We start from the raw sequence: 24,744 nt of genomic DNA on the forward strand, positions 1-24,744 counted from the left end.
TGATATGAAATTCAAGAGACATTCTCATTATCCTTGCATTCATTACCATGCCTACAACAAGAAAGAGGTTAGAGAAGGTAAGCAGTTTTATTTCAAATGACTGGACATACTACTGGTTTGCTAATCAGATGTACAATAAAAATGGCTTCAAGAAATAGTCAGAAATATCGAGTCTTTACTAACAAGGTTAAACTCATTGGAGAATTAATGGAAGCACGATAGATAATTTATGTTTTTTTGATGGCAGCAGAAGCCATTAAAATACAAAGAAATGATAAGATGAATTTGCAAAGTGATGCAGAAACTGCATGCTACATGCTGCGTGTTAAAGCAATAAAAAACTTAAAAAGCGTTCTGGGTTGCATTGCATCGTCCTGTTGAAATTTTTATTTCTTTTATTTGTATTGATTTTCAAATGAGACTTCCATTTAGCATTTTAGTTTTTTCTTTTGCTTTCATATTTCATGATGAAAATGATATCTGAGTCTTCCAAATGAGCAAATTGTACTTCTTAACATTGATGACCTGCTACCGATTTTTCTTCTCGAAAAATGCATTAGTTTGCTTTGTTGATCAGGTGGAAGCCATTGAATCATTTAGGGCAATCTAAATTACATTTTTTTTTACCTCTAGATAAAAATATGTTATAAAACTTTGTAAATTATAATTAAATAATAAAAGAAACAATAAAATAGAAAGAGATAAATAAATAAAATTAAAGTAACAATAAAATAGACAAAAAGAAAATGCAAATTTAGGTTTATTTTAAGCCATGTTCCAATTACGTGACTTGTTGTTTTTGCAAATTTAATTCATTTGTTTTTGTGAACAGCATTTAAATTGCGAGGCCCAATTCGAATTGTATTTCACTCAATATATTTGTGGAATTAGATGCAGTATGCATAATGATTCTCTGTTGTCTTTACGATAATTTTAAGGTTTTTCTTAACAGCTCCGATTCTTTGATGTGGATCAAAGATCAAAAATCACTTTAGTTTTTCAAATCTGTTCTCGTGTTTGTTAATTTTTTTTGCTGAGCATTTAAAATTAAATTTAATCAGTTTTTTAGTTAAACAAGTTGTAAAAACTAACAAAGATGAAAAATGAAATAAAAAGAATTACGGAACACCAGTGAAGTTATAAAAATAACTGGTGAAATTATAAAAAGAAACCAATCGAAAAAAGGCTTCTGCACAGATATTTTGATTAAAAGAAATCTGAGATCATCAAGGACCAAGAAAAGTGTTAGTGGGTTTGTTGTTAGTGTAAATAACAACATTGGCTAAGCAACACGATGATGTCATCGTACAATAACGTTTTCTTGTTAAAGTATCTATTTTTACAAACTATTTATTTTATGTTAATCCATAACTTAACTGTTTTAATTCAGAACGTAAAAGTATAGCGCGATATTTGTGGAGCAGTTAACATTCGATTACGTTTACTGATAACTTTTTTACGTCGGTCATCAGTTTTTGTTGTTATGCGAGAAGGACCTGGACGATTTCTGTCTTCCAAACTTCCAGATTCTCGATATCGACGAATTGTATAGCTAACTGTTGTTTTACTCAGATTTAATTTTTCAGATATTTTTCTAAATGTATAGTCTTCTTGAAGCAAAGTGAGTATTGTTACCCTTTTTTTCTACACTTATTGGCTAACCTTTAGGGATATTTTTTCAATAATTATATTTAAATATATTCAAATATTTTAAAAAAAAAAAAAATTAATTTTAGCTTTGAACTTCTGCACTTGAAATTTTTAAAACACTAATACAAATGACACAAAATATCTGCGTATGAAAACACAGTAAACAGTTGAAATACGTGTTAAATGACAAACTTAAAAGATTTGAATCGATAATGTAAAATACAGATTCATACGTGAATTTAACATGTTTCTGGGTTCTCTGTTTGTTAATTTAAAATGATAACACTTTTACTTGCGTGTTCAATTTATGTTATTTTAATGTATTTACATTAAAGTAACTTAATTTAGACTTTTTTAATACAAACTTTATTTAACTTGATTTATTTTTATATAAACATAAATTTTATTAACATAAGTTTATAATTTTATAAAGTAATTACATTTTAATATTGTTCTTTTGAAAAAATATTTTTTGTCTTAACTTCTTGTAGTTTCGCATAAAAAAGATCGTTTATAGCTATGCGTAATCGCCGATATATTTTTGTAAAATTCAACACAATTTATATACAAATTTATTCCCTTGGCATTCACACATATCTTTTCACACATACAATTATTCACAAGTAACGCTATAATTACATATCTTTTATGCACACAATTATTCACAAGTAGCGCTATAATTACACTCCCCTTTGGTCATAACGACCACTTTACCTCATGGACTATATCGCTCAGGTGCCGTCCTTTTTCGGGTGCTTCTTCGCAACATTGGCGTCTGATTTGTTTCGTCTTTAGGCAACACAACGCACAGTTCTTTATCATCTTCTGGATCCTCATTCGATTTGTCATCAACTCTGATGTGTCTTAGGTCGCGTATGTGTCGACACACTTTGTCCACCTCATATATAAGGAAATGCCGGTTCTGGGACATGAGCACAAAATGCATGAACAACGCATCAATTTTTTTAATGAAAGTAGTGTCTCAAACGCCAATTTTCCAGTATTCAAGGATGATATTGATTGTTTTTCACTTTTTAAAAGCGTGTATCCTTTTAAAAATCTTCAAAAGGTTCTCCTGTGTCTTTTATCATCTTTTGAGCTGAGTGTTATCACAAGCTTGTTTTGTAGTGTCCAATGGCCAAGGTGTGTATGCCGTCTTCCAAGATGATTCTTTTGTCATCGTTAGCGCTGAGTGCGACCTTGTTGATTTCTTCGGTGTAGACATTGTGAAGATGAGATCTGAAAACGTTCATGGTTGCAAGTTGTTCATTTCCACTCAATAAGCAGTCTTTAAAATGTTGGTGAGTAATCTTATTTTTGACCACGTTCTTTTTCATCCCTTTGCATTTTTTGTGTTCTTCATTTTCTTTGGGTATGTAGTAAGAGTAGAGCTTGGGTCTAAGTCCAACAAACTCTTTAATTTGTTTACCAGCAGCCTCATCTTTGAACATGCCAATAACCTTTTTATTTTCGCCTACTTTGAAGCCAACGTTTTCAATGGCAGGATGGTCTTTTGGAAATTCGCTTGTGTCAAATTTAGCTTCAACATCATCAGCAATGTCTTTGTAAAAATCATCCGTTTCGATTTCAAAAAAGAGTGAGTCAGTGTCAGTCATGAGTAATTTTGCACGATCACCGTATTTAGGCTTGATGTAGTCGTAATAGAACTCATACATGAGAGTCTTGCTCAAATCGAGGATGCTCATTCCCAAGTAAACAGGTTTATCGTAAGTGACTTGTGTTTTCTTCATATGAATCGCAGCTAGGTTTTCATCAAAAATGACGTGTCGTTCATATCGAGCTTGTTTAGTTAATTTTAAGACTTCTTTTCTTGTAGTAACAAGTTTAACGTCAACGTGTTTTTCAATGTTTTCCATGGTTTTTCCAAAGATAGCGTTGTTCATAAGTTTAAAAAATTCTTTTTCAGATTCGTTTCGACCTGGTTCTGCTCTCTTTTTGGTGTTGCCATCGATGTACGATTTCATGAAAGGTTCTTCTCTAAAGGTGAAGCCTCGATGAATTTTGGTGATGACAAGTCCAAGTCGTTCATAGAGTTTAAGATTTGTGTGATGAACAACGTATTTTTCTTTATTGTTTAAATTTGGAACGAGCTTGGCTACTTTTCCAATTTTTAACCTTTCAAGAGCCAAAGGGTAGTCGTTGTGTAAATCGTGAAGCTCATCAGGATAGCTCAAGTCAACTTCAAGAATGCATGGCATCGATTTCCAATTGTTGAGTTCATCTTCAGTCATCCATTTGAATCCTCCAACGGGAAGAGGTTGACTCATAGCCCATCCGTAAAGATTGTTAGCGTCTAAATACATGAGGAATTTTGAGGGTTTTGAAGGGTCGTAGTCTTGCATGTATTTGTTATTAGCAGTTCCAAGTCGGTTAGAGATCATGCTGATTCCGCCGCGTATTCCTTTTTTAACCATGTTGAGCATATCAGGATTGCTTAAAAGTTCAATTTCAGCTTTTGTACTTTTATACATGGCTTCCATACCGAGTCCAGGACAGGTGTAAAACTGAGCAGGATCAAGATCATAATTTTTTATGCAGGCGTCTCTAAAATTTTCAATAGCGTCTTCTAGAATTAAGACATCAGACACGTTATAAACTTCTAGGTAATCTCTAAAGGTTTTGCATCCAAATACGTTCCAAACGTTTTGCGCATGCGCGTATTCTTCATCAGTGATGTCTTTATCGTCTAGTCTGGAATAAAAGGATTCTTTTGGCGGCAATTGCGTTTCAGATAATTTATCAATGGAGTCCATCCATTCGTAAGGGAAAATACCTTTTTTTCTTATCAAGTCGAACTTTTCCTTTTCAGGATAATATTCCCTAGCGTTTATGCATTGTTCATCGGTTAGATTTTTAGAGAGTTTGTCTAAAGGGTCAGACATGAACCTGTAGCTGTCAAGAAACCTCATTTCTCTCAATACTTCTTTTGGTTCACCTTTCTTGTTAATCGAATCTTTTACTTTGATTTTTTTAGAGAAGCTGATATATTTCTCATCATTGTTGGGTATGCAATTGAGTTTCCCACCTAATTTCTTGATGAACAAATGACTGTCGTAACCGGATAAATTGTGTATAAATACGGGAATAAATTTTGGAATTCGATATTTTTTATTGCAAGCATCATGAGCAGCACCACGGTACTTTCCAGTTAAATGACAGTGATCCCACACTTTGTCACCATTAAGATCCTTTTTGCAAATGTGACATTGGGTTGCATCTTCAAACTTCTTCTTATCCTCATTAGTCTTTATTGGCTTATTCTTCCATTCTTTTTGCAGTGAATCAATCTTATCGAAAATCTTTTTAAGGTCTGCTTTAATCATAGTAACAAACTTTTCACCTACGTCATCGTCTTCGCTTTCTGCTGTGTACTTGACTGGTTTTTTTTTTATAAATGGTTTCGTCAAAGCATTTGATATGGTAGCTGAACGAGCATGGAACATGCTTTTGATATTTTTTGGTATTTTTTGGTATTTCAGTGTTGTCCTCGATGGGCTTGATGAAACTTTCAAAGTCAGCAGTTACCACAAACGGAACTCTCATGGTCTTGTTATAGTTTTTAAACTGAACAGCCGTCCCTTTTTCAGGAAGATCGATTCTCATTGGAGCGTTTTCATAACAGTATTCTCGATGAATTTTGAGATTTTCTTCAAGGTCGTAACCATGCATGCAATTTCTGCAAAAATATTGTTTGTGTTGATTCTTTGATGCTGAAGAACAAGCAAACCGACTGAAATTATTAATGAGGCAATAATGACTGTTGTTTTCGTTTGAGATAAGAAGCAAATCGATATTATGCTTTCGATCATGAAATTTAGATATTAGTATAGGTTGAGGTTTATTCATTTCATAGTGAAAGACGTTCACGCTAATGTCAGTATTATTTTTCTCAAACTTTTTGACATCAGTCACCTTTACAGGAAATTCCATTCCTTCCCAATGAAGCTCTTTCGATTTTTCAATCAAGTCTTCATCAATTCTTTCATTATGCGTATTTTTCATGTTAAGAGCTCTGGTGACACACCACTTGAAACATTCATTGTCTTTGTTTTTCATGTTGATGATGGCTTTTTTGTTTTTCAACTCGGTAGACAGCTCCATGTAGGAAGAACCCTTGAAAGCTTCATAATCAGCAAAGTTAATATCCATTCTTATAATCTTGGACAAGACGCAATTGGATCCCATCTTGTTGTAATTAGCACTGCTTTCCAAGATTTTTTCTTCCATTTCAGTCATGAGCGCTCTCACATCATCACCCTCCAATAATCTTTTCGTGTAAGATGAAAAGTTAGCCGTCTGAGTAGTCTCTTCGCCTGTTAAGATGCTTACGCGAGTCATTTCACAGACAAGAGTCATTCTCACCTTTGTGTTTCTTTCTCCTTCCATGGTTTGAATAGCAGACTCCCTTACCAAGTTGAAGAAAGAAACAATATCTTGTTGCCGAGAAGACGGCTCGTAAGAAAATACTCTGGTTGAACGCTCTGCTGAATGCTTAGTCATATTAAATTTTACTGTAAATGACCTTGAAGCTGGAGCATCAAATACGATGCCTTTGAGAGACTTTATTCTTTTTTCAACTCCGCTTTTTACGCTGCTTACTGTTTTCTTCATCGTAGTTGGAACGTAGGGATCAATGGCTGTAAGCACTTGGTTAAAACCGTTGGAGACAGATGTCACAATTCTTGAAAGCCATCCAGGTCTAGGAGCAGGAACAGGTTTTGGAGCAATGACGTTTGTTGAATCAACAACAGGTGTGTCAAGGATGGACGTCACTCGATTTTGCAAATGGGTAGGTTTCGGGGCAATGACAGGCTTCACAACAACAGGTCTTGGTGGAATGATCGCTGGTTTTGGAGCAATAGGAGGTTTTATCACTGCAGAAGGTTTGACAACAAACTGCACTTTTGCCGGCTTTATTGAAACTTTTGTCGGCTTTACAGAAACTTTTACAGGTGGCTGAACAAACCTAATCACGGTAGCATTAACAGGTAAAGGTCTTGCCTCAGTTGTCCGTCTACGAGGAGAACCATGCCCAATGATGGGTCCTATAGCTTCAATGAGCTCAGCTTTTTTCATTTTATAGATACCTTTGATATCATCACGACCTTTAGCCATCTCTCTTAATTCTTTCACAGTTATTTTATTTCGATCTTTTCGATCATTAACAGACTTTTGACCAATGACAGGTTTTGTTGTTCTTATAGCTTCAACGAGCTGTTTCCCTGTCATTTTGGTATAGCCTTTGATATACCTTTCTTTAGCATCTCTTCGTAATGATGCCATTGAGACTTTTGATTTATTTTCCATTTTTTTTAACGGAAGAAAAAAATTTTCGGTGTTTTTATCTTTCGCGATAAATTTTTCTGAAGATTGGCGGCTCATTTTATTTCCGCCGTTACTTTCCTTAAGTCAATTCAATTTTTTTAAAAATTTCGGCAAACTGTCGGCATATTTTAATTCTCGCGTGAAGAATTAAAAAAATATGATGGAAACCATTAGTCTCAAAGATCTTTTTCAAACTGTTGATCGTGTTCCCATTCTTTAAAACCAGAATCAAAATCAACCAAAAGAGGATTTCCATCTCTATCAAAACCGAGTGTGTAAGAAGCGCCAAATTCATCAATCACTTCATATTCGTCAACAAACACATATCGATTTCCAAGAACATCAATGAGATAACCTGATTCATCAATACTAAGCATCTTTTTTAAATACCAAGAAATTTCTTTAAATCAATTCAATTTTTTCAGCAAACTTTCAAAGCGCAAAATCTTCCCACAAATCATCTTCAAACATCTTTTTTTAATCGCTTCAAATCTCGAGTTTAATTTTCAATTCTTCAAAAAGAATTAAAAATCCACGGATTCAAAGGATCTCAAAAAGGGTGATTTCAAGCTCTTCATCATTCGTCCATTTCGAATAATAAAATGGTGAAGCCGATTTGATTTTTCATCTCTTTTAGACGCTCAAAGTCGCTCATCAGCAATTCCTCTTCACCAAAGAGTTGGATCATTCGGTAATGTTCTCCATCAAGGAAACGGACTCCTTCATAAACCTCATTGTTAAACACTTCAATGCGTTTACCTATGATATATTCTAGTTCATTAATATCGTGATTAAAAATCCTTTTTATTCTGTATATCTCTTTCTTACTCAAATGACATTTCCCGATTTCCATAAGCACCAAATTTCGGAGAGGGATGAGGTCTTGAATCATTTCATGAATTGGCATGTAGTTCTTTTCAAACGCATCTTTCATCAACGGCCTTTTCAGTTTTTTTAAAACTTTAAATTCAAGCTTGCGAATTTTTTCAAGCATTTTTCCAGACTGTCTGAGCTTGTCAATGAGCTTGTCAATGAGCTGATCCACTTTCATCTTTTTCAATCCATCAACAAACTTGTCATACCTGCCGCCATATTTGACATCTGTGATTTCCTCCATTAATTTGTCAATGAAATTTGTGCTTTGCATTTTGTCCATCTTTTCTTGCTGCGTTTTTTCTTTCACTCAAATTCAATTTTTTTTTCAGCAAAAGGAAAGCATTCGAATTTTTGAAGCAAACTTTTTTTTCTTCATGTTCATCAAATGAAAAGTCATCGCTGCAAATCTCGAGTTCAATTTTCAACTCTTTTTTTGAAGAATTGAAAAAATCAACGAGGGTAAAGAATTTCAAACTTGATTCCATTTTCAACCTTTCCATTTCGATTAGCAAAATATTCACATTTATGTCCAGTTCCTTTCACTGCCTTGTAAATAGACTTGTATTCAGTCACCTCACCCGTTTCAACGTTGGTCAATCTCACAGTGATTGGATTTTTTCTTGCTGAACGAAGCCATTCCCATTTTTGAATACCAACTGGTCTGCACTCTTTCACACTTTCCAAAAGATCATCTTTACTAATCAAGTTATTTTCAACTGCAAGCATCATCAGACCTAATAATTTGTTTGAGGTTTTGGTGACTCCGTTTTCCCTAAGCAAATTTTTCAAATACGACGTTGTATATCTCATTTTATTTACGGAAGAAAAAAAAAATTTTTAGATCATTTCATGATCCTTTCTGAAGGGTGTAAATATTCAAACTTGATTCCATTTTCAACCTTTCCATTTCGATTAGCAAAATATCTCCATCCATGACCAGTTTCTTTCTCCGCTTTGTAAATAGACTTGTACTCAGTCACCTCACCCGTTTCAACGTTGGTCAATCTCACAGTGATTTTCTTAACAGGATCGGCAATCTTCTTTTCTTTAGGTTCATGTATTCTTGGTCGACGTGTTCTCTTTTCTGTGGCTTTATCCAAAATCTCGTCTTTACTGATCAAGTTATTTTCAATCGCAAGCATCAACAACGTTGGCATATTTTTAGATGTTTTAGTAATACCGTTTTCATTCAGCAACTCTTTCAAAAACTTTTTTGTGTAGTACATTTTATTTACGCCGTGATTTTTTTAAGTCAATTCAATTTTTTCAATTCTTTAAAAAGAATCAAAAATCGTAGATTTTCCATGATCTGAAGGATCTCAAAAAATCATTTCCATGGATCTTGCTCAATAAACAGCAGTCATGTGAGTTCCATTTGAAACAAAATTAAGCATTTTATCAGAGATCACCACTGCAAAGATAACGGTATTTGCAACAGTTGAAGTTCGAAATTTAAGGTTGATCACCAATTCAGCTGTTTCTGAAGCCACTCTTTCTTTTTGCTTGCTGATATCAACGAAGAACAAGGGATACAATTTTAAATAATGAAACAAGGTCAACCCAGATTGACAAACAAGTTCGTTTGTGCCGTAATATTTTTCATCAAAAGAAAACGTATCTGCATAAGCCATGGTCACTTTCTTTTCTCCAAAAATCAAGTCGTAATTAAAATTTGGATACTTTATTCCATTGACGGTCACGTAGAAATTGCTAATATCGCAATGGTCAAATAGTGACGGATTAACAGTTTGACTGGATGGTCTGTTCGTCTGAAGTCCAAACAAAACAAACATCGGAACGCTTTTGTCAGTGATTCTTCCAAGCGACCAGGTAAATTCTGTTTGACCAGCAGGAATAAGCTGTCTTTCGCATTTGTTTGATTTATAAGCTACTTCGATAGGTATCTTTTGAGCTATTAAACTCATGAATTCAGCATTTTTAGAAACACTCAATTCAACGCGTGGCATATAAAGCCTGAATTTTTTAAGATCGATCATTCCTATACTAGCGCTTTCCGCTCTGTAAATCGCATCATCGCATTCTTTCTTTGTAAAGGTGATGGTGTGTCTAAACCCATAAACAATTTTATCATAGGTTTTACAAAAACCAAAAATGTGTTTTAAAGGTATCCTGAACGAAAAAGCGCCAACGGATGTAGTGTCTGCAAACAAATGGTCTCGTCTAACTTTAAATCCTTCATTTTCAACAAGATTTGATGTGTCCATAAACCACATTTGCTTCATACCATCTGTCATCTGAAATCCGTGAGGGTATTTCACTATTCCAAGAATGGTGGTGGCATGACCTGGATAAATAACTCTTTCCACTTGCTCTCCAGACAAGTCATAAGTCACGTCGTTGAACAAATACATCAAAGCATTATTCACCAAGGCGATCTTGTCTGTGGCTTCATAAAAGGTTCCATCACTCTTTTTTAACACTCCTTCAATAAGAATGTAAGCCTCTGATGGTAATGTTTTAATAGATTGACAGTCAATCTCAAAAGTGATCGTGCCTGAAGAATTTAAATCAAGATTGGTTGGAAGGTACTCAAAAAAATCCACTTTTTCAATGCCACTGTCATTCTCTGGTTTATCACTCACTCTTAATCGATCAGTAGTTATCATTTTATAGAAAGAAAAAATTTTTTTATATCATTTCATGATCCGTGGAAATCTACGATTTTTATATCATTTCACACTCATCCTTCATGCGATTTTCATGCCTCTTCCCATCTTCACTAAGTCTTGGATTCGAATCGCATTCTGTTTCGACATTTTACTAATGGATGAACCAGTCTTTAATTTCTCAATGGTCTTTTTACCTTTATCAATAGTCACATCTTTAGCAGCAGAAATGGCAGAAAGGGCTAACTCAGTACCAGCAGATTTTGCAGCTGTAATCGCTTCTTGCCCAATTTTGCTTGATGCAGCATTTTTAAGCATAGTCATTGTTGCTTTTGACATACTTGAAGAAGCTGCTCTTTTGATGAAATTTTTAATCAAGTCTACAATGCCACCTCCTCCAACAACATTCTTTTTCACATATCTTCTTTTGTTCACAATGAGCATTTTTCGTTAATATCCTTTCATGTTAAATCCCTTGATGCTTTGGATCCGTGGTGTGTATTAAATTTTATCAATCGTCTTCATTAACGACTTGTATTCACTTTTATTAATCTCCTTTTGTCTCAACAACTCATCGCAAATGCTCACAGCAACATTTCTCGATGCTGTATTTCCAGCATGCCAGGAAGCAATACTCAATTCAAGCTTTTCAACTAACGCATTCGGATCGCTCGGAAGAATAATCACTCCACGCCCTTTTTTCCCTTTTTCAATACGCACCATTTTTTCCCAAATAGGAGCAATAAGTTTCTGATACTTTGGTCTTCTTGAAGCTTTCGGTTTATTCGGCTTCGTATCAGATCGTATAGCATCGCTGTCCATTAAAATTTTTTCATAATTCTCCAAATCTTCATCCGTATACTCGCTTGGTATTTCAAATTTAGTCATCAGCTCCCAAAGACCTTTTGTTCTTTCGTACCTTTCATCACCAACAATAATGTCATCTCCATCCATTTCAACCTCCATTTTACCAATAAACATTTTATCTCCAACCTTATTCACTTCAAAAGGCATTTTTGACACAAATTTTTTAGATCCTTTGGATCCATGGAAAATCTTCTCGTTGCTTTCAATGAGAGGTCTAAACAGCTTGCTCGCATTAGCTTGAAAATCAGCATCTAAAATGTTGTCGTTGATGCTTTTCTGATAAATCCTCTTTCTTCTGTCATTCACTTCCTTCACAATCTCATCTCTCTTGTTCGGGTCTTGTATTTTAAAGAAAAACATCTTTTTAAAATACGTGAGAAAAAAATCCTAAATCAGTTTTCACATTAATGTTTGATCCTTTGGATCCATGGAAAAAATCTACGACTTCTTAGTTTCTTTGAAACCATGGAAAAAATCCTTAATTTTTTTTAAACATATTGTTGAACGCTTGAATGGCGACTTCTCGTCCTTTTTGGATCAAGTTTTCTTTCATCACTTCATCTATTCCGTTTTTAGTTTTGGTTCGTATTTCCTCCATCAAGGTCTTAAACTTTTGAAGCTCATCAAGAATCAACTGAAACTCTGAATCGCTTATTCTTCCATCCACCAACGCTTTGTAAATGTGCTCGCTGATCGTGTTCAATTTAGACTCAGCCAACACTTTTATCTTTTCATGCTTTTCCGCTTTCAAAGCCATTCTTTTGTTCACTTGACTGCCAACAATCGATAAAAAACCCATTCCAATAGCCACCCCTTCACACGCAATCGCTGCTGGACTTGCAATAATCGTAGACAAAAGACCAATTCCAGTCGCACCCAATGCTATGCATAAACCTTGCATCGTATTGTCCACATTCGAAATGATCCTGAAAACGCGATGGTACTTTTTGCTCAAAGCCATTCTTTTCACTTTTTCAGTTTCTATTTCTTTCTGAATCTCACCTATCTTTTGAAGACGTTGTCCTTCATCTACAGGAGCTGATGGAAGAACTGGATAAATTTTTTCATTCAATATCTCCATTTTTTTTCATTAAGAAAGATTATTTTAAATCAATGTGCGTAATCGTGCAGAGCTTTTCACCCTTTTTAACAATCACGTCCTCTTTGCTGTTGCTGTTCACGTCCATAATAACGTTTTCTACAGACTCTGAAATAATGACTTCGTTCTTTCTATAATTCAACTGCTCAGTGATTTTGTTCATTAATGTCACCACTGCAATACCTTTCTCAAAATTCAGTCCAATGGATAAAGCTATCGTTGTATGTGAGAGAGCAGCAAATTTAATGTCTTTCTGAGCAAAAATCTCATACTGTCCTTTGTCGCTATAATAGGGTGGATGATCCAACGTTTTCGTATACATAATAATATTACTTGGTTTTCTCTCTTCCAACTCCCTAATCCTCTCTTCTAAAAATTTTAGTTGCAATTCCAAACTGTGAACTTCTGCTGAGGCAACATTTCTAAAAAACTTGTGAGGAGCATGCATTTTCAAGATGAAGAAAATAATTTTAGATCATTTCATGATCCGTGGAAATTCTTCGAATTTTTAAATCCTTTTTGGATCTTGCAAACTGATTAATTCATCGTTGTCCACCCACGAATTAAACGAGTCTGGATATCCCGACCATTTCACCAATGATTTTTTATTCGTCTTGCGAACGATTTTTTCAATCCTGAATATATCCTGGTGCGTCTTTTGCATTTCCTGCTCGTAAAAAGTACCTTGAATTTCTTCACGGTTAGCATCAGCGATTTTATATGTGGGTGGATTCGTATGCTGAACATTTGATACGGTAAAAACCTCCTCAGTCCATCTCGGTGTATACCCTTTTTCAAAATGAGACTTCTTTTTTACGATCCTCACTTGATCACCCATAGAAAATTTCGGTTTTGCTGGTAATGTTTGATCCTTTCCATACAGATTCCACCATACCCTACCTTTTTTCTTTTCATCGCTGGCTTCCACTGGCGTCATTTTAATGGAAGAGTGTATTGTGTTGTTGTAATTTTTTACCATCTCATCCAAAACGTCAACGTATTTATTGGTATTGTTGGCTGAAAAATATTTAAACATCCTCTCTTTCATCGTCCTGTTCCATCGCTCAACGACACAGCTTTTTCCCTCGTTTTCAGTAGAGTACAATTGAACACCTAACGCTCTCACATGCTTGTTGTAAAATTCTTTTCCTTTATCTACCCACAATTTGATGCATTTTCTTTCTTGGAAAATCTTTTTCAACGCTTCAGATACTTCAAGACCTGTTTTACTTTTTAACGGAACTATCCATCCATATTTTGAAAAAATCTGCAGCCCATATCTCATCAATGTCGTTCGCAATCACCCTTCTTCTTTTAAAATGATGAATGACAGGTCTATGAAGCTCCTCTGCAAGCTGGTCTGTCCATTTCAAATCACTTACACCCAATCCAAATTTAGCTTTGGCTTTGATGATGGGAGCAATAAGCTTTCTCTCATTCATCTCTTTTTGAGTAGGATTGGGAATCGAATTCATTTCTTCAAGCATCATTTGATCTGCCAAATTTCTGCTTTGAACGTCGGTCAAATATTTATAAGCCAAATCATGGTGATACGCTGCATTGTCCACTCTGTCTACCGGCTTGCTCCAATCTTGATACATGTCGGTGGATGTGAGCCTTTTGTCCAGGTTTGTGCCGGGTCCTGCAAAGTTCATCCCAGGAATATGCATTTCTCCTGGAAATTTTGCCCATGGAAGCTTGATTTTACTCGACAGCTTGTTGATCGATTCGACCAAGTCACCTCCTTTTGTAGCAGATGATCCATCGAGCGCATGCGAAGAAACAAACTGGCATTTGGTCGTTCCGCAAGAGTCGCAAGTCCCTTTCAACATAGGCCTATTGTTTTTTGTCATCTCCTTTTTCAAGTGAATGGTTTCGGTTTCTCTTTTGCATTTAACGCAGTACATTTTAACATATATAAATAAGTTTTTTTAACATAAAAATGGACATTGTTGATTTGTCATATGATAAAGAAAGCACAAGAAATCATAACAACTTTTTTCCAAGAGACATTCGAGGACTCATCGTTGGAAAGTCCGGTTGTGGAAAAACAACATTGATGTTAAACCTGTTATTAAGACCTGGATGGCTCGATTATAACCACTTGCAAGTCTTTGGCAAATCCCTTTTCCAACCCGAATACAAAATACTCAAAAAAGCCTTTGAGAAGAAACTACCAAAAGAAATCGTTCTCCAATTGCTTAATAAAAACAAAATGAAAAAATTGAATTTAAACCCTAAAGATGTGATTGATGAACTTTCAAAAAATTCTTTCCACGGATCTGGAGGATCAAAAAATTATTCTGAAAACGAGTGTATAGAGTGTCATTTTTTCGAAAATGAAGAAGACGTTCCTAACCCTTCCGAACTTGATCGAACAAAAAACAATCTGATGATCTTCGACGATTTAAGAGGAGAAAAACAAAGCATGTGTGAAAAATACTACACGCATGGAAGACACTCTAACGCAGACTGCTTTTATCTCGCTCAAAATTTTTTCGATCTTGACGGACATGCCATTAGAACCAATGCCAATTTTATTTGTCTATTCCCTCAAGACGATGGAACTGTTGGTGAAATTTATAAAAGACACGCCTCATGTGATATGGACATAAAAGAATTTAGAAAGTTTTGTAGAGATTGCTGGTCTAAACCTCGTGGATTTGTCGTCATTGATCTCTCCTCTGAAAAAGATAATGGAAAATACAGAAGAGGTCTGGATGAATTTGCCTTTTTCTAACTTAAAAGGATCTAAAAAAATTTCGTCCATTTTTAAAAAATGTCAGGTACTATAATCGATGTAGATGATAAATCAAGTGTTATCACGACTAATTTTTTAGACAAAATCGTCTTTGAAAAAGGAAAAAGCTACGAAATGGCTTTTCTCGGACTTGAGACCTATAACAGTATTCCAAACATAAACAGCAAAAATAATTCAATCAAATACAGCATGAACAATGGTGCTCATTGGGAAACCGTTATCATCCCTGACGGAAGCTACGAAATTAAAGACATCAATGAGTTAATGCAAAGGTCAATTTCATCCACCATACAAAAGGCTCAACGTGGAAGTTATATTATTGCGAATAAAATTAGCTACTCATCAAGCAACCTTCAAATTGCAGTGAATGTCAACACCTTAAAATCAACCATTAAACTTGGAGCGAATTATATAATCGACTTTAACGTGGATAACAGCATTGCTTCAGTTTTAGGGTTTACTAAAAGAAAATTAAACTCCAATTCAGAACACGAGTCAGATCATATCGCTAAAATTTTAAGCATCAATACCATTAGAATTGTTAATAACGTTATCGGATCATCCTACGTTAATGGTAAGCAATTAAACTGCATCTACTCCTTTTACCCGCAAGTTGACCCTGGTTACAAAATCATCGAAAGACCTATGCATTTGATTTATCTTCCTGTTCAAGTTCCTGAAATTTCAACAATGGTTACTCGCATCATTGATAACAATGGAGATTTGGTTGATTTTCGTGGAGAGGATGTTACAATCCGTTATCACATTCGAGAAGTGAAATAAATAAATTTCTTAACTCTATAAAATGTATCAAAACATTAAACTCAACATCTCGCAAGGACAAGCTGACAAAATTAAAAAAGCGATGCATGATAAAACTGCAACCAGCATAAAACTCACTCATCAAGACTTTAACGGTGAACATGTTCTTGCTGTCACGCAAACCCAACTCAACCAAATTGAAAAAGCCTATAAAGCTGGAAAAGGCGTCACCCTCAAACTCAGCAAAAAACAACTCATGCACAACGCAAAAGTAGAAGGAGGATTCATCGGTGCCCTTTTACCTTTACTCGGTACGCTTGCATCCCGTGCAGCTCCAGTACTTGCAAAAGGTTTATTAGGTGGACTTGCTTCATCTGCCGGTTCAGCTATGGTTGATTCTATCGCTGGACGAGGTGTTAATCATAAAAAACCCAAAACATTTTACTTGAGCAAAGATGGAAAAGGACTAAAAATAACCAAATTTGGTTCAGGCTTATTCTTAAAACCTTGGACTGGAAACACTCAAGGCGATGGGCTCTTTGTTAAAACTGGAAAAGGACTCTTTGCTAAAACTGGAAAAGGCCATGAAATAACAGGAGGTTTCATTGGTGCTCTTTTACCTTTACTCGGTACGCTTGCAAGCACTCTTATTTCTGGTTCTGGTTTACTTCTCGGTCCCAATTCACCCTTCAATAGCATACCCATTTTAGGCTCCATTTTGTAATGATTCAAAGAAACTAAAAAGCTTAAACTTTTTTAACAAATTTTAAAAAAATGATTGACTTTCAATGATTTGACATAAAAGGAATTGTTTTACCCAACGAGGCCTTGACCAACTTTCAACTGATAAAGGCTGCGAAACAACTAAAATTGAAAAACTTTCGTGGAGTTCTTGTAAGAGACGAGTTACCGAAAAAACCGAGAAGAAAAGAATGCGGGATTGTCAACACTGGGGATTCAAGCACTGGCGGGTTTCATTGGGTGTGCTGGTTCAAAGACGGTGATAAGAAATACAGCTTCGACTCTTATGCTCAGCCTCCTCTTGTTGAGCTGGTCCATTATTTAAAAAGCCCAGTTTATTACAACAGTGAAAGAGTTCAATTTGGTGACACTTCTTATTGCGGCCATTTGTGTCTTTGCGTCTTGAAAAAGTTGGATGATGGTCTTGACTTTCAAAGCATTATTAACACCTTGTGGTAGTGATTTCCAGGGATCTAGACTGTCTAATAAATAAGGAAGAAAAGCTTGCAACCATGAACGTTTTCAGATCTCATCTTCACAATGTCTACACCGAAGAAATCAACAAGGTCGCACTCCGCGCTAACGATGACAAAAGAATCATCTTGGAAGACGGCATACACACTTTGGCCATTGGACACTACAAAACAAGCTTGTGATAGCACTCAGCTCAAAAGATGATAAAAGACACAGGAGAACCTTTTGAAGATTTTTAAAAGGATACACGCTTTTAAAAAGTGAAAAACAATCAATATCATCCTTGAATACTGAAAAATCGGCGTTTGAGACACTACTTTCATTAAAAAAATTGATGCGTTGTTCATGCATTTTGTGCTCATGTTCCAGAACCGGCATTTCCTTATATATCACCTCTACCGTTTGTTCCGAAATAATTCCTGTAATTTTTCCAATTTTGTATTGAGAGTCGCATCGGTTATCCGGGGGCTTTACCCATACGTCATCGCCGAGTTTAAACTTGTTGGTGATCTTCTTATAAGGATCATGTGCGTTTTTATCGTTGTCAATTCCTCTAACTCTACATTCGTATTGGTATAATTTATTTGCGGGTACTGTAGAAGACTTACAATAATCTTTTGGACTGACGTTATACCAATAAACTCCCTCGGGTATGCTGCACAGAACTCTCTTCGCCGTTCTTTTCACTGTTCGATGGCATTGTTCTGCAATTCCATTTTCTGAAGGTACGTAAGCGCACCTGAAGCGAAGTTTAACGTTCCATTTGTTCATAAATTGTGAAAACCATGTGCTTCGAAATGCTGTATCATTATCTGTTAGAATTTCGTTTGGACCGCCTCGTTCGAGAAAGATTGCGTTTAATTCCTGACTAACACATGCACTAGTTTGGTCTTTAAGATAGCACCATATTGCATATCGTGAAGGCCAACAGTCAATCAGGGTAAGAAAGTGTTGCCCCTAATAATAACTTACCAAGCCGTTGCCACGTCCCTTTTACTTCGATCTTCCCTCTCGACCACTTTATCGGACTTGGATTAATTAATTGGCAGGCTACACATTTTTCAACCACTTTTCTGACTTCTTTCCTGCTTACTGATGGGTCAATCCTACGAACAAAATACAATGTTCTCTTCACACTATATTGTCCTTTGGACCTATGAACATGGTTTACTTCTTTGGGAGATGAGAAGCACTAATCGCTCCACCTGCAGCAAGTTCAGTGGGCTTATTGATAGCTTTCAACCAACTCCCAGGCACTTGAGTAAGTACATCGGCTAAGTTAGACTCCGAGGTAACTAGTTTGATATCTACTCTAAGTTTTTATTCGTCCACAATATTCGCAGCATTTCGTTTGAAGCTTTTGTCTTCAATCTGGATTTTCCAGTCAGTGCATCGGTGACCCAATGTAATACTGCTTTTGAATCAGTGCAAATATGCAAAACATTCTTTTTCCAATTGAGACCCATATTTAGTCCCTTAATTACTGCAGTGAGTTCCTATATGTTTATATGTGTTGTATCATCTTTTCTTAACCAACAAGCGTCTTCGATTATATTGCCATCAACTTCGACCCTCACACCTAGTGCTAGTGAACTAGCATCCACCCACACTGTTGCCTCATTGCCATAAACATTTTAAAAATCCTTTGGCAGGATCGTCGTTACGTGTTCTTTTTACCAAATCGTTCACCATTTTTTCAACAAAATCGCATTATATCTTCTCATCCCATGTTTTCGTTAGGACGTTTGCCGTCCTTTTAACAAATGACGTAGCCACTCGCAACCAACCACAAACTAGAAGACTCCCTGTCATTTTTCCACATAAAGAGAAGATTTTTTGCCTCGTTAGTGAGCTTGGAGCTTCACCAAAATCGTTGTCTCTCTTCTAAAATAACTCCTTATTTTCAATTCCAACTTGTAAACCTAGAACTCTTACTCCTTAGGACACACGAACCGCCAGTTTACAGTGTAGTCCATACATTTCCAAATGGTCAAGTACACTGCGGACTGGTACGATGTCTTCATTTACAAGAATATCATCAATGTATGATGATGTTCCCTTCCAGATCTTTTCGTCTTGCAATAGGATTTTGTCCGACACCGCTTTCATTATGACGGGCGCAACGTTTATACCAAATCCCAAATGTGTTAAACAAAACCTCTGTCCACGGAGCACAACAGTTTGGTAAGCCCAGAGTTCCTCGCTGATTTTGAGTTGCATGTAGGCCGCAGATAAATCAGTTATTGAAATATTTTCTCCGAGCCGTCTCCAGTCTCGAAGTTTGTCAGCACATGCATCAGTGTTCGCCGTAAATGGTTCAATAAATGTGTTCAGCTCCCTGAAGTCTAAAATTGGTCGCACTTTCCCTTTGTTTTGCTGCACCACTGCCATAAGTGGAACCAAACCTTTAATTGGACCGTATTTTTTCACTTCGCACTTTTGCAGCCATTTTTTCTCTATCCACGTTTCAATTTCTTTTTCGTAATCTTGTTTTATGCCGATAGGGATGGTATATTCAGCAATTCTATTCACTAGATTTTCAGGTTTGGCATTCCATTTCCACGCAATTATCCATTCTCTATTTTTCTTTTCAAATGAAGCAGGGAAATCCTGAGCCATTATATTCATATCACGACCATCTTTTGACATATCGCTTTTTAGACCAAGTAAACATGCTTCTTTTTTTTTCATAAAACAAATATCCTGCGTTGCAGAAATCGATATTCGACTACAAGTGCTTCCACACACACTGTATTCCCATTTGGCGCGGTGATTCGAGTTTGGCTCACACCTTCGCGCTGCTGTTGTTGTCCATTTACAGTTACCACACTAACTTCTTTCTGTTATTTTTGTCGCACATTTTTTATAAATGATGCAGCAGGTACATCCTGAGCCAATTAGCACATCCTGAAATACACCGTTAATATCCAAGACTATGGTAGGTAACGCCATTACTGATTGTTTAGAGAGAGGACTGGCGCAGACGTCTTCTGCCTCATTCCGTTTTTTGGACACATTATCGATATGTGTCCATACTCTTAAAACGAGTAACACAGCACATCGCTTGTCTCCCGTCTTCTACCTGACTTGTTTCGATTATTATTTCTTCTCAGATGAAAATCTCTTGCAAAGTGATTGGGAAGTTTTCACTCATAGCACACTTATTGTATTTTATCTCCTAGCAACCTTGGATCACTACTTTTCATTGCAGCTACAGCAAACTTTTCCACCACCCCATTGTTTCGTTCCTCAATCATTAAAGTCCTCGCTCGCGCAAGTATTTGTACAGTTGTAAGATCATCCATAAGAGAACTCGATCTCAGCATCCGTCGAACTTCCTCGGGGAGCCCAGCAACAAAGACGCACGCGATCGCTTTGTCTGATAGACCAACAATACATCAATAATATCGGTTTCAACAATCCAATTTAAAACATCCAGAGGAATCAATGTGTTTTCAGTCTCAGATTTATCTTTTTTATGCGAAAAAAAACCCCGGAGGCTGCAACTTTAATAATGTTACAAATTCTTCTATTTCAAATATGAAACTATCTTCTGAATCATTTGAGTACACGTCTACAATTTTTTTCGCGCTAACTTGCAATTCCATGGTACTAATAGTTAACAGCTTCGATAGAAATCCAAATAACTTATTTACGTGGTTGTAACCATCACTTCTTATGGTTAATTGTGTCACAGGTTTGTCAATAATGACAAAAAATGTATTCACTCGAAACTTGTCGGATACGCTTAAAGAATCAACTTGGTTTTCTCCGTTGCTCAATTTTTTAATTACCTTTCTTTTGTTCTTATCCGAATAGTCTTTTTCAATAAACGAGCTAAGTTTTTTTTGTAGAAGTAGTTGCGCTCCTTCGTTGTCAAAGACCGGAAAAAAATATATAATGCAGCGTTTTTGTTGACAGTTATTTTATTTTTGTGCTTTTGTTTTCAGAGAATTTAGTAAATTTAACTTTGGCTCTTTTAAGTTGTTAAAAGATTTAATTTTCAGAGTTAATAAAAAATTAAAAGCTCTTAGAAATGGCATATTACCCCCGTCATTAAACCTGCAAAACGTAATTAAATTTCGCCATTATTCATTTTTTTAAATAACCAATGTTTTCTCGTATGACTCCCCAAAGTTATCGTCTAGGTTATTTACTGTTAAAAATAGTTCCCGATTGGATATGTAATCATGGAAGTAACACCCTACCGACGTCTTTTACTCACCTTAAGTATGCGCACAATAAATAATGATTTAAAGAATCTCATCTACTTATCTGGTTTACCAGGTATATTTTAATGAGAATGCAAAATGAAAATTATAACATCAAATACTATCTGTATAAAGAATTAATTTAAAAATAAAAATGATTTGCTTTAAACATGAATATAGATATTTTATTGATAACTTTCTTTTTGGGTATTTTCTTATTATAGATGGAGTAGCCGAACGCATAACTGAACCCCTTGATTTTTTCGTTGAATTGGAAAAAAAAAGATCTTATAAATGATACAAATGTCAATTTTTTGATTGAATTATATGCTGGAGCTAACAGAAATGACTTAGTAAAACAAATTAAAGAGTTTCAGAAGAGTCTTTAAAACCTAGAAAATTGTCTGAATATGGTGACGATGAATCATTCCATAGTCAGAGAAGTACACATAAATACTATTCTTGAGCTTTGTTTTCAGCTGACAAGTCCTCTTCATCTATCATTACAAAAGAGTTTGACAAAACAGTTTTTACGGGTAGTTAAAAAATGATTGCAAATCCACGTGGCATTTATCTATTCATAAACAATAATGGAATTAGTACTGAAAAGCTAGTTATGTATTTCAGTATTTATTATTTAAAACTGGTATATTCAGATTTGAGTGTTGATAAGGTCTGGGAACTTAGAAATATTTCACAAAAAAATCAGCAATTGCACTTGTTTTATCTGTTGTTTTTTGTCACATGGAGCACACTAGTTGATAAGTCTGGAAAGGAACTTTTTCTATTACACATTTTTGAGTTATTTTTGTAGTAGTAAATGTTGAAGTATTAACTGTTGTTCCTTGATTATCAAACCCAAAATATTTATAGTACAAACAGAAAAAGTCTCAAGAAATTCCATTATCGAGAGAGGTTGACTTTTTTTTTGGCTATTCTATATCACCAAATAAGTGAAACTAGTATTCTTTAATAACACTTTTACCAAAAATTACATTTATCATTGATAGTTTGCAGTTTATTGTGCTATTTATTAGTTAGCAGTCTACAGGAAAGCATACAAGATGACTGGACACACTTTGTGAGGCCTTAACTGTTATGCACCAAAGAACAACATCAATGATATATTCTGTGCAGCTAATTATATATGTCAAAAGCGTTATTTAGATAGTAGAATTCAAGATTTTAAACAAGTATTGGAAACATCAAGCACACTTACCAAACCAATCTTTTTAAGAGGTAGAAGGGATGGTATTGTTCCTACCTCTTATGTGCTACTGGTTTGAGTTTTTGTGTAGGGGAACCTGTTGTACCTTTGACCACGTACCTTTAGTCACTTCGTCCTGTTGGCCTACTATTATCATTTTGAAAAACATGAAGTGCTGTTTGAAATATTAGTCTATGACAATTCTTCTTAAGGTAAAAGTTCATGCTTAGGAAAGACTGTTGATCCACATGACATTATAATTTTTGGTTCTTAAAAAGTAAATACTTGTGTTAAAATTTTTTTGATAATTAAACTGTCATAAATTGTTATTCAGTTGATGTATGATATCATTAACATTAACTAATATCTTTTTTTTGTTACGGAAAAGTTTAGATAACAATTTCTTAACTTAAATGGGAGTTGAGATGATAATTGTTAAAGAAACCCATCTCGTGTACCTTTGACCAACATGGGGTATTGTATCTTTGACTGGTCCATGTTGGACTTTGATATTTTGCGAACTTTAAGAGGCCAGTTCTATGAAAATTATAAAATTAGTTTACTATGTATAATTGCCTGATGATCATTTTTATTGATTAAGTTCATTGGCAGCTGTAGCAACTTGATAATCAGGTTGATTATATAGCTTTACTTAATTTCTATACAGCCATAAGGAAGTAAGAGCAGAAAAATATAAAATCATTTCTGTTAACATGCTTTTGTTTAAAATGTGAAGGAGGAAGGTTGATGCTTTTCTCAAGAAGATGTAATGATAAGTTATCTCTATGTAAACCACAGCTAATTGTGTTGGTAGATCTTCAGCATTCAATAAAGAAACCATGAGAATTATATAAAAGTTATAAAAATGTTTCAATGTTATCATTTTGAACCATCAAACATTTAAAACTGTGATGCAATAAGATTTCCCACAGTTTACATACCACCAAAAATCATAGCTTTAAAGCCAAAAAACAAGTAGGAAGTATGACTAGTGCAAAATGAGACAGCAGTGCAACAATCATTAATGCTACTGGAAATAACATCCCACCACATTACTTGTATTTCCATGTGCTAAATTTAAGGAATAGATGCTGAATGGTGCTCCTCCTAATGAACGACCTTTGGTTGCATAACCAGTTTTTTTACTAATGGATAATCATGAAATTCATGTGAACATTTCCATTATTGAGTTAGTTAAAAGTTCTGGCGTAATTTTAATGACATTTCATTCTCATGCAACACACAAAATGCAACCCCTATTTAAAAATTTTTTATAACAATGCCATGAATATCTCTAGGAAATACTGTTGAACAAGTTACAATTTATGATATACAGTACTGTGAATAAGTTTTAGCCCACTTATTTTTTAATAGCTCTTAATACCCTTACAAAAAAACCCAGTAAACTTCCAGTGAAAAATTGTTCCAAAACCCAGCGAACTTCCAGTGATCTTTTCCAGCGAACTTCCAGTGATCTTGTTCCAAAACCCAGTGAACTCCCAGTGATCTTTAAAGATCACTGGAAGTTCACTAGAAAAGCTTTATAGCTAATTAGCTATGAATTCATAGCTAATTAGCTATGAAAGTTAACTTTCATGTTTATATATAAAAAATGGAAGTTTAGCGAATTCGCTGGAATTTCATTTTTTAAGATATATTTTTTTTAAAACGCTCATAAACATTTTAAATATTTAAAACCGTGAAGCGCGAAATAAGACAAATTAAGCATAGGAAAAAAAAAAGTTAAATATAACATTTATTTAAAAATATCGATATTTAGAATAAAAATACAATGTATAAATAATAAACTACCTTAAGTATGAATACAAATTTTCATAAATCAAATTTTTTTCTATTTTAACCATTTAAACAAACAAAACAGAAAATCAGTTGTATCTTTATTTTTTTGTTTTGATAGAGATTTAAATCATAAAACATAATAAAATAAACATAAAAAATTTAACAAAGCATAATCATTTTGCATAAGCTTACACGAGCTTGTTTGAAAAACTTTGAAAAAAAATTGAATAAAAAAAAAGTGTATCTCATTAGTCGAGAACCAAAAGGCTGTACGTACATTTTTTGTTTTCGAATAAATGCAATTTGTTTATTTTTCCTGATAA

General features: G+C 34.9%; 1 protein-coding gene across 2 annotated transcripts in view; it reads left to right on the top strand.

Moving 5' to 3' along the window:
- LOC149892356 (uncharacterized) overlaps positions 1-22,981 on the top strand; it is a 23,096-nt gene extending 115 nt beyond the window's left edge. The window contains exons 1-4 of one of the 2 annotated variants that reach the window (XR_016450104.1): positions 1-77; positions 1,391-1,621; positions 21,352-21,490; positions 21,639-22,981. The exon at positions 1-77 is cut by the window's left edge and continues 115 nt beyond it. Coding sequence is in view for 1 of the 2 variants with exons in the window: in XM_090079800.1 (XP_089935926.1) it covers positions 16,032-16,712 (681 nt within the window). In the remaining variant the exon portion in view is untranslated. Of the gene's footprint in view, positions 78-1,390; positions 1,622-16,031; positions 21,491-21,638 lie in introns of those variants that run through there. The other variant, XM_090079800.1, reaches the window with a different exon arrangement.
- The last annotated feature ends 1,763 nt before the right edge of the window (positions 22,982-24,744 follow it).

The sequence above is a fragment of the Hydra viridissima genome, unplaced genomic scaffold (genome assembly GCF_058129835.1).
Source record: "Hydra viridissima isolate aposymbiotic clone 2 unplaced genomic scaffold, HvirCarnegie_v1 scaffold_2, whole genome shotgun sequence".
Classification (NCBI taxonomy): domain Eukaryota; kingdom Metazoa; phylum Cnidaria; class Hydrozoa; order Anthoathecata; family Hydridae; genus Hydra; species Hydra viridissima.